The sequence below is a fragment of the Aptenodytes patagonicus genome, chromosome 2 (genome assembly GCF_965638725.1).
Source record: "Aptenodytes patagonicus chromosome 2, bAptPat1.pri.cur, whole genome shotgun sequence".
Classification (NCBI taxonomy): Eukaryota; Metazoa; Chordata; class Aves; order Sphenisciformes; family Spheniscidae; genus Aptenodytes; species Aptenodytes patagonicus.
The window spans coordinates 72,744,949-72,756,136 of NC_134950.1; the positions used below are offsets into that span (position 1 = coordinate 72,744,949).

The 11,188-nt window shown below is 42.5% G+C and overlaps 1 protein-coding gene across 1 annotated transcript; it reads left to right on the forward strand.

The window, feature by feature from the left end:
* Positions 1-21: 21 nt before the first annotated feature.
* CHMP5 (charged multivesicular body protein 5) lies at positions 22-10,581 on the forward strand. The gene is made up of 8 exons (XM_076330209.1): positions 22-174; positions 5,313-5,417; positions 6,174-6,220; positions 7,494-7,587; positions 7,668-7,739; positions 8,868-8,976; positions 9,379-9,491; positions 9,980-10,581. Exons 1-8 carry the CDS (start codon positions 106-108, stop codon positions 10,028-10,030), a joined length of 660 nt encoding a protein of 219 aa, XP_076186324.1. The 5' UTR covers positions 22-105; the 3' UTR covers positions 10,031-10,581.
* The last annotated feature ends 607 nt before the right edge of the window (positions 10,582-11,188 follow it).

Genomic DNA, 11,188 nt, shown 5'->3' on the forward strand with positions numbered 1-11,188 from the left:
GCCGGCGGGGCGGGGTCGTCGGTGGGCTTCCGGGTCGGCCGGGAGCGCTGCTGCCGCCGTTGCCGGGACCGGGGGCGAGACCGAGGCGCCGCCGCCGTCGCCGCCATGAACCGCTTCTTCGGCAAAGCGAAGCCGAAGGCGCCTCCGCCCAGCCTCACCGACTGCATCGGGACGGTGAGCACGTTCCGCAGGGGACCTGGCCCGGACCCCCGAGCCCGGCCAATGCGCTGCCCGGCCCGGCCCGGCCGCCGCCTCGGGAGGGACGGGAGAGTGGCGGGGTGGCCGCGGGGGCGGCACGGCCGGCCCGGGCTGTGGGCCGCGCCCGGCCGGGCGAGGCCTTCCGCCCCGGCGGGTCCAGGGGCCTGGGCTCGGGCCTGAGGGCGCGCCGGGAGCGCCCGCGGGCCGTGCCTGCCTCCGCTCGTATCGGTGTGGGTGTAGAGCTTGGTACGTGAGCTGCCGCGTGTTTGCGTGCCTGCCCGTAGGCGGAAGTGTGCGGGTGCCCGCAGCGACCCGGAGGCACGGGGGGTGTGTGGGCCTGCGCTGGTTCGGAGGCACAGCCTGCGAGAGGTGTCTGCCCCCGTGCATGGGTGTGCGTCTGCGTGTCCGGGTGTGGAAACACAGCTCTGTGTGGGCACGCTCTCTGCGTCGTCAGTGCGTGTGTATATATATATATATATATATACTTGAACGAGCATAGCTACGTGCCGGTGCTTGGGTACAGTGTGTTTGTATACATGCGCACGTGTATTTTAGTGTGCACCTGTGCATCAGCGTACGCTGGTACGCACATTTGTACATGTATACACCCATGCCTGCGTTCGTTGCCTGTGCATAGGAGCACATCCCGTAAACAGATGCACACAGTGTGCGTGTGAGGCCTGGCTCTCCTTACATCCTCGTGGGTACTTCCACTATTTCCATCTGCGGGCTTCACTGCACTGCTTGCGCTGCCTAACTCCTGCCATGCCAAGTTGTGGGAAGGCAGGGACAGGAGCAAGGGAACCAGTCCCCCTGTCCAGTACAGAAGGTGGGAGGGCAAATCTCACCTTCTGGTGAAGATTGTTCCGTCTGCTACAGACGAGCTTGCCGTGGGGTCGACAGCGAAGATGTGTGCGGGTGGACAGTTAAACAAGCCCAGACCAGGAAAGAAATGCTGAGGAAACATGTGGTAGAATGCTTCACAGCTGTTGTAACGTTGCCCTGTTGTCCGAAAAGAAGGTTAAGGAAAAGTTTTAAGAAGGCTAATCTTGCCATTTCATAGTCTTTTTTTTTGGCTTTTAAGTTTGCGAAGAAAACCGTGGTACATTTCTACTGCTCCTTCTGTTGTAAACTAGTTTTAAAAGGTGAGAAAGAACACAGAGGTCTTGAGTATTTGTCTGAGCGGTTAACAGTCAGGTGAAAGGACAGTAATGGCTGTGGTATAAATGGAGGGTAACTAAACATTGTCCCTGGAACCTGACAACAAAAAGTTTCTGCGGAAAATCACTATTTTCCTCCCAGAAGGTTTATTTTGCTACCCAGTGAAGAGACTCTTGAAGTTAAGTACCTAGTATTTGTCAGTGTTACCCACACAAACCCACGCACATCAGTCTCTTGCATATGCCAGTGGCTGGGGTGAGGAGAGAAGCGGTCATAGTTAGTGTTTTTCCCAGTGTGTTATTTTATCGGCGAAGAATCTGCATTGCTTTTTAGCAGTATTGAACCCAAACGTAGCTCCGAGTACATCTAGTTGGAACAGTAAAAAAAGCATATGCTCAAAAATCAGGATGAACTTTCCCATTGTTACCAGTGAATGCTTTGGTGGATGGCTACAACTCCAAAATCCATCTGGGATACTGTTATTAATACTTAGATTTGCTATTTCAGCGCTATAAGCGGAAGATCAGGAAACCTCTTCCTCACAGCAACCAATTAGCAACCAATCCATATTAGTCAGTTAGATCTTTGAGGGCTGATTCTGACAGTTCCAAGTTAATGTGCATTTTCTAATGTTGAGGCACATCATAACAAAACCGGCCAGATTTAGATATGCCAGTAGGTTGTCTTCCACTAGAAGCTTGCTCAATCCCAGTGGATTTTTGGGGTACATAAAAGTGTAATTTAAACAGCTGCTTTGACTGGCAACACCGGGAATTTAGGATTTTTTTCCCAAAAAGGTGGTCGTCGCCACCACCCACCAGGAGCTGCATGCAGTTTTGATCCTCTCCTAGTTGTTTGTAATCACATTCTCTGAAAATTTGTCTATACAAGACAGCAGGTTAACTGAAAAGCAGAGTTTCAGGTTTATTTTACGTATGTGGTGACTTGGCAACCAATGATGAGTTACAGGGTAGTTTTTAAGATAGGAAATCAAGAGCCTGTGCTGGTCAGCTGTTGAGAAATGAAGGGCTGGTTCCAAGCACAGCTCTTCGGCGTGAGGAAGATGATTGTTATCATTACTGAGCTCCATGTTAGCTTTTTGCCCTGTTTTGACAACTTTCAGTTTCTGCAGATGGAACTAAAATTTAAGACGCTTCTGTATACTAGTAAGCGTGGGGAGAAACATACTTCCTTTTACAAGTTCGAAGTTTGTGAATTAACTTGTGCCAATTTACATGAAGTAATCTACCTGGTTTGTGAAAGACTTGCTGTGTTTTCAGTCCATTTTCACAATAGTGAAGTCCCTAGTACAGGTCCTGCTAAAGGACTAGAGATATCATTAGATTTTTTTTCTTAAATTGCATGTGAATTATTATTGAAGAGAGTTGTGTGAGATTTTGAAAAACCTGGACTGTTTCTTTTCCATGTTAAATTCAACAGTTTGGAGACTCAAGTAACGTCACTTCTGTGTTGTTTTCAATCTCAGACGCATTTCGTTGTACCTTTTGAAAGCGTCAAATTGCTTTGTAAAATCTCTTACCATGTTTCTTCAATGGTAATTAGCCATTAAATGGCAGTTAGGAATTACTGTGTTTGGCGAGCAATGATTAATGTTCATAGTTAGCATTTATTAAAGATGTAGACAACTCTCAGGCAGTAATTATGCCTATGCTTTGGATGTTCTTTTCTGTGTATGCAGAAGTAGTATGACTGAACCCAGTAAGATCAGCACACAATATGCTTTTTTTTCCTGTGGCAAGAGAACAAGCGTCACCTTAAGATATCTAAAGAATTCAAGATGTTTGCATTTAAAGAGCTGGTTCTGCAGGATCACTCATCTAAGTGTTTACTGAAGCCCAGGAAGCACTTCTCCCTACTTTTCTTCGATGGGTGGTTACTATCGAGTTTGCCGGCTGGATGTGTGATGCCCTCTGGTCTCCCCATGGGTATGTTCCCACTCTCCCTTGCAGTTTCTGCTCGCTCCCTTGCCGCGCCTGCCGTGCTTGCCTCGACATTGCACTAAGTGGCAGATATTTTTTTATTCTTGCTGGCTGAGCACAGTCAGATGACCCAAAGCTGTCATGAGGCCGGTAGGAGGAAGGATGCATCAGGAACTGTGGCATTGGTATTCTTTTTACTTTTTCTGCTTTGAAAAAACACTCCAAATTTATGGTTTTTCAGGGTAGTAAGTAGGAAACATAGGAACAAAAGGCTAATAGTTGTGACAACAATGTTAAAATTCAGTCTTATGTGTGATGTTCTTTTTTTTGTTGTTGTTTTTTTAATTGAAATAAGCTGCGATTTTGCTTAATAGGGATTTGGGATACCACAATCACTTTCTTTTGTTTAGACTGGGACCCTTCTGTAGCAGTGAAATGTACCTCAGTATGCCTTATTTGTAAATAATAGAAAGCAGCTCTTCAAGTCCTAATACACAGTCTAGTTTTCTTTTGGATAAATTAGATCCATTCTCCCCTCTTCTGTCCATTCTCATTTTTAAAAGCTGAGGTCCTGTGTAATGTCTGTGTGTAAAATTTGTATGTAGTTTACCGATGTAGGAGGATCCGTCTCCATTTCCTGCTAGTACGCCTAAAAGAATCATTACATAAATAAACCAAATAACTGGTTTTCCCCTGTGAAGGAGGCTGACCTCAAGGATGCATTTAGCTGATGAAGATCTTGAGGAGGTGCTACACTTTGAACCTACAAGAGTTTTAAAATTGCAAATATCTCTTTTTCTTGCTATTAGTAAAATATTTGGCATAATAGAAAGCTTAATACAATTTTTTTTGATGCCAGCTGTGCCCGGGCACTTCAATGTCTTGTGTGGAGTGTTCCTATCAAATGTTCTGCTCAGGATGCCTCTGGCGAATGCACGTTGCTGTCAAAGAGCAGAGATTTAAAAGGATCATTGAGACACCAGAATGAAAATCCGCATAATTATACATGTTTAGCCACACTATTAGCAAGTCAGAACTGTAAATTTGCACTGATTGGTCTCATGCTATAATTGGAATGTCATTATGTTCTACTCCCTAGAGAGGCACCTTGGAATGAGAAATTAATAAACTTCATTTTGTCGTTTCCAGAGAAATGCAGTGATGGTTGGTTCATGTTAAGGAGGCTTTCTTTGTTTTTTATGAATTTGTGTATGCTGTTAGAATGATCTATACCCATGCTTGGTTATGTAATTATCATCTTTAACCCTCTTATGCAGAAGGGTCAGAATATTTCCATAATGACAGCCCTGTGATATGCTTTGCACCAGGGCTGTTAGGGTTGACTGCTGGAGGTCTCTTTCTGAGCTGTGCAGCTACTATTGGGATTTGGAGCAGAAGTGCAGTAAGAATTCAGAGTAGCTACCAGGTGGAACTGCTGTGTCCTCGCTCCCTTTGCGGGAAGTGATGGCAAAAGTGTCTCTCTGACAAAGAAGTTAGGCATCTTTGAAAAAATGGTTAAGTCTGGGCTTTTAAAACGTAACCCGTAATCCAGGTATCATTCTGAAGGATTAATGTTCTCTGCCCACCAAAAATAAACCTCTAGCCTTGCTGATCGTGTCCCTGTCCCTTTTGCATTGCCCCCTTATCTGCCAGCACGGTACGCTTACGTTTTTCTGTTCCAGTTCAGTCCCTGGCACTGTGTGTTATCAGAAATTCCTGAATAGAGACTGTGACTTGAGTGGGTGTGCAAGGGAGCATCTCAAAATGATGAGAACGTGTTACAATGGCAGAGCTTCCTGCAACCTCAGAATGTTTATTGTGCTCCTTGTGGAGGGTGTTTCACTTGATTCTGGTTTTAGATTCTCCACAAACTTTAAACTGTTTATAAAACCACTGAGTGAAGAAACGATTCAGTTAGAAGCATAATAAAACTGAGGCTGTTCTTTTTATTGTCCAATACCTGAATAAAACCTTAATGAATGTTTTTTTGTTTGTTTTCCCCATCATGTAAAGGTGGATAGCAGGGCTGAGTCAATTGACAAGAAAATCGCTAGGCTTGATGCAGAACTAGTGAAGTACAAGGATCAAATGAAGAAGATGAGAGAGGGGCCTGCAAAGGTAAGAATCTTCTGTGGGATTTAGGCACGAGAGGATGTGACTCACACTTCTTGTCATGTAGTGGGGTGATTTAGCCAGTTCATCAGGTTCTTAGAATTGCATCTTGCCCTGCTGATGAGATACAAGATCCTGCAGGATTATTTTTATTCTGAAGCATCTCTTAGACATGCATCCTTGAACAGTGTTTTCATTGGTTTTTATTTCTTCCAAAGTGTAATGTAATTCCTCGATCAGAAGTAACTTGTTTCCTTTCTTCCTTCTGTTACCTGAATTAAGTCTGGTAGAGAGGCTGTTTTGTTCATCAGCCAAAATAAAAAGGTCTGCGCTATGCAGAAAGGGAGTAGGAAAACACATTTTATATGTTCATCCCCTTTCAAAAATGGATCTAATAATAAACATGTCTAATATAAACAGTATTGTTAAAGTACCTTTGCAGTATTATTTTATGCTGACCATTAAAATGTGTTGATGAAAGATGGTTCTGGTGGACTAAGTTTGACTTTGTATTCTGCTTATCAAAAAAAAAAATCAAAAGCCAGAAATTTTGAAAGTATTTTGTATTAGAAGCTTTACGTACAAGCCAATTTGGTTTATCATTAATGTAGAACAAACGCTGAATGTGACTACTGTTAAGCTCTTTGCACTAGTAACTGAGGAATCCTTTGGAAAACTTAAATGCGATACATTAGGTTTAAACAGTATAATCAAGAGTAAAGTCAAATATTTTTCCTAATGTAACAATATTGTGTCTTTCAGAATACAGTAAAGCAGAAAGCGTTGAGAGTGTTAAAGCAGAAGCGAATGTGAGTTTAAACCTTTCTCAGTTTGGGATTAATGAAAGCCTGTTTTCTTTAGGGGGGATGGCACACTTTCATTTCTCTTTCCAGTGCTCTTGCTTCTGAGTGTTCTTTAAAGAAAAATGCTGAAAAAGCTAGCCAGCCTTTCATAAGCATCTCCTTACAGATTTTGTGTCAGCATATTTGTGCCTTATTTGCATGAGAATATATAAATTTGGACTGGGACAAGGTGACCTAATCTGCTCATTATTAAAGCTATGCTTGGCTCCTAAACTTTCTGAGAGAGTGCCTCATTTTATATTATTAATTGCTTACTATAAATTGTGTACTTGATGATCTGGATGAATCAATCAGATGAATTGTACCTCTACAGACTTGCTCAATTACTTGTTAAGTATTTGTGAACTCTTACCATCCAAAATATCCTATGGTGAGGAATGCAATAGTGTAGTTAGATGTTGCAAGGAGGACTGCTTTGGTTTGGGTGGGTTTTTTTTTTCTTTTTTTGACTATGCTGCCTGCTAATCTTACTTGATAGTTGTTCCCCTAGTTACAGTCACTGGGCCCCTCATAATAGGCTATCATCGTATCCCTCAGTCATCTCTTTCCCATCTTGTTAACAGTAATATATTTAAGTCATTCCTTGTCCAGAGCTGTTTTGTATTTGGATCATCCTTGTCTTGCAGGACCTCCTGCCTTGGATGTTTGAAGAAGGACTCGTTCACTTTTATGTTTAACTTGACATATTTTACATTCTTGATTGGACACAAGTTAGCTTTGAGAAGGATGATTTCTTGATTTTTAAAGTCTCCCTTTTCTTTTTGGTTAGCCTTAACAGTTTCCTTTTGCTACCGTATCCTCCCCCTCCTCCCTGCCCTGCAAAGCTCCAGTGCAGAGCCATTGTGGTTTGGATCACCTGCATCTCTTCCATTCTGCTTACAGCATTAGTGAGCAATGGCATGCATCTCTAGCTTACAGCGATTAAAGCTTTTGCTATATCTTCACCTGCTGTGTAAGTCTATACAAATATGGTATCGCCGTCAGTTAAAACAGCTTAGTTTGGGAGTAGCTTTGTCAGTTTTAAATACACAGAAATGCATAATGGCCAGATTTTTATGAAGCTGTTCTGTGATTGTTTATAATAAATTAGTAAAAATAAATCTGTTCCTATCTTTAGACTACCACTGCTGATTTTTCAATTTTTTTTTAAAAATTAACAATTTTTGTGGCAATAAATAGCGTGGTGTTTTAAAGCCATTATTTGCATTGTTTTTAACAGGTATGAACAACAGAGGGATAATCTATCACAGCAGTCTTTTAATATGGAACAAGCTAATTACACTATCCAGGCGCTGAAGGATACAAAGACAACGGTACCAGTATATTAATCTCACATTCGTTTAATTTGTGTATGCTACATCAGATACGAACGTGTTGTTTGACTCTATTCTAGGTTGATGCAATGAAACTGGGGGTGAAAGAAATGAAGAAAGCTTACAAGCAAGTCAAAATTGATCAAATTGAGGTGAGTTTCTATGGTTTAAATTATTAAAGAACAGAAACAATGTACTGAAATAGTGACGACTGGACTATGTAACTTAAAGATAAGCTGACTGGTTTAGTTCACGTGAGTTTGCCTCCCTTTTTTATGGGACCACCATCAGAATTCCTTCCCCATTCCTCTGGTACAGCTCAATCAGTTGTTGGCCTTATTGCACTGATCGTTGTTTCCTTGCTGGGCTAATCTTTAATCTCTTCCCTTCCTTTCCTCTGCACTTCAGCATAAATGTTGGTGAATACTTCGTGCTGTGGCTTTTTTTTGTCCTCTCCCCCCCCCCCCCCCCCCCCCGCCATGTTAGCAACATGCAGATTAGTCCTTTGGTCCCCCAGTTCAAGGTAGTGCCTAATTAAAAAAAAACAAAACCCAAACCCAAAAAGAAAACGAACGAAAAAACCCCCACCAAAACCCAGCCAAACAACTAATTTAATTTCAAGAGGTCTGCAAGGCCTGGCCCTGTCTTCAGAAAATGCATAAAAAAACCTCCATAAGATCTCTAAATATAATTTAAAGTATGCTGCACTTAAACTCTTGTCAAATGCCAGTGCTGAATTCCTTTAAGTTCTCTTTCCTATGCTGTTTTTATATATGGCCTGCATTGTAAACCTTTAGGCAAGTATTGTCTCCTCACTTGTACCCAAGTACAGTGCCAATAGGTATGCTAAAGTATCTTCTAAATTTTGCTGTGGCACATCTCAGGTTAGTGCTTATTCTCCAGACAGCAGATTTAATTTCTCTAGATTTCATACTCTCCTGCTTTTCAAGATAATGCTGGACTCTGGGGAACTTATTAAAGGTTTTCAGTGTACCCTGGAGAATACCTAAAACAAAAGGATTTTGCAGAGATGTTGTTTCAAGGTTCCTCTTTTTCTACCTCATACACTTATTATAATTTTCATAGTAGTTAGGGCCACACTGTAGTAGTAAATGCGTGTGTCTTGACTTGTATTAATACTGCTTCAAAAAAAGGTTTATGCATTAAAAAGTTTGAGTGCCTTGTATGTTGGAATTTAATTAAACTGAATTTGGTTAAGCTCTGATAAATTTAACTAAAACTATTAAATATGGACCAGTTGAAATTGTTTCTTGCTTCAGGACATACAAGATCAGTTAGAGGATATGATGGAAGAAGCCAATGAAGTCCAGGAGGCACTGAGTCGTAGCTATGGAACACCAGAGATTGATGAAGATGACTTGGAAGCAGGTTAGAAAGGTGGAGGATGATTTTTACATTGCTGAATGTAAAAAATCATCATACAGTCATACAGTGATTTTTAATTTCATTAGTCAAATACTTTAAGTATGTTTAAAAAAAGTTTTAATGACTTTTTTAAACATAAAAGCTGCATTTCCTTTAAGAGCAGTAACAAGAGCATGAGACAAACATGAGAGATACACTAATGGAATGCTACAGTGAAGGAAAGAAGGTTCTCTCTATTTTGTGTGTGTGTGTGTGTGTGTGTGTATTCCCAACTGATGACTAAGTAATGCTAAATGAGTATGAATGTAAACAATCATTATGAATCCTGTTTCTCTGTAAGAGCAACTTTTGTTTTACAAAAGGAATTCCTTGCATAATTTTTCAACCAACATAATTCAATTTCAGAACTGGATGCGTTAGGTGATGAGCTTTTAGCTGATGAAGACAACTCCTACTTAGATGAAGCCGCATCCGCCCCAGCAATCCCAGAGGTCACTCCTACCGACACGAAAAACAAAGTGAGTCCTTTCCTCTTTAAAAGCAAAATACATGTATTTTTTTTTGTTTGGGATTAATCACATCTGTGTTGGTTGCTTGATATTTGGAATCCTTAATATTTTGAACAAAAAATGTGCCTAATGTTTTATGTATTTTGGATGCTATATATCAGAGAATACAGTGTAATGAATGCTCTTTATTATATTTTAAAGAGCCAAAATGGCATTTTGTAACTCCTGTCTAACATTGTCAGACTGCAAGTAGAATTTAAGTGTACCATTACAGCTCCTAGCAGTTACAGTTATTCTTAAAAACATAAGAAAGTCTTCTGTATGTTTGCTTTGGGGCTTCATAGTGAGGAATAACACTGATGCTCTTACTTCGATCCCTGCTGTCACACAGTGACCGTTACAGATGTATCACTTTATAGAAATTGTAAGGAAACTTTTGTGAAATGTTCTGGTTGGTGCAGAGTTGTTAACCTGTTGCTTCTTTTTCTTCCTTACAGGATGGTGTACTGGTGGATGAATTTGGATTGCCAAAGATCCCTGCAACATAAATGTTTCAGAAGCACAATGGATATAATGAACTATACTTTACAAATCAAATTAAGAATTTTTTTTTTTTTTTTTTAAATCCTGGAGAACTCCTTCCAGCGTAACCTTAATATCACTACATCCTAGAAAGCAGTACGAATGGCTGGTGGTGTTCTTTCTTTGAAGAAAGTTGTTCTACTACTGACTTTTCTATTAATGGAAAATTCGGCACAGTTCCCTTCAGCGGAAGCAGTCAGTCCAATAGGTTTTGATTTCCGTGTCTTATGGACAAAGTAATACGTGAAGAGTAGTGGTGGCTGTTGATAGCTGGTTTATTTTGACTTTGTATTATGTTTCTCTTTCTTGAAACTAAGACTGTACGTTGCTGCTCACTCTCTGTAAAATAGCTTCCTTATTACTATGCTTATTTGATAAAAGAATTGAAAGCAATTTTTAAACTGCTGCAGTCTTGAGACTTTTATGCTACTGTACTCGTAACCTTCTTCAAAGCTGTAATAAATAGGGTTGTCGTTAACTTTATGTATTCTATGGAGACATAAAATCGTGTAGATCAGCTGGTCCTTGTGTGTGGTGTTTCTGGTAGTTGATTTGGTCTTAACCTGCCCCCTGTCCTTATCGGTGTCCCGCGCTGCTCGAGCACGGCCTCCGCCAGAGGCGACGCCTGGTTCCGATCCCAAAAGCATCTCGCGCTGCCTTGCGCAGCGTGGCGTTTACACCCGGCTTGCTTTGGCCCCATCTCTCCCCGTCAGGCGTTACCTGGAGCAGCGGCGACAGCCCACGGCCAACGCGCCATCCGAGCAAAAACGGTCAAAGAAAAACCGCGGGTTTTCATCCGCCAGCCGCAGGTCCGGGGCTGCTGCCGAGGCTGGGCTGCGGCACCGAAGAGCAGTTTTCAGGCCAGGAGGCGGAGGGTGACGGAGAGGAGGCGCCGCGGCTGGCTGTGCAGGCAGCGCTGCCGGTCGGTAACGGCTGCCCCTCCCCCCTGCCGGCGCGCCCGGAGCCGAAACGCTTATTCGCGCCCTCCCTCTCCTTAGAAACCCGACGGCTGACGCTGCCGCCCGGCCGGTGACGCCGGTAAACAACAGGCCTGTGGGAGCCCCTCCCCGCCCGCCTGTGACGCCACGTCCCCCTCGCGGAGCCGCGCCCCTTCCCGGCGGGGG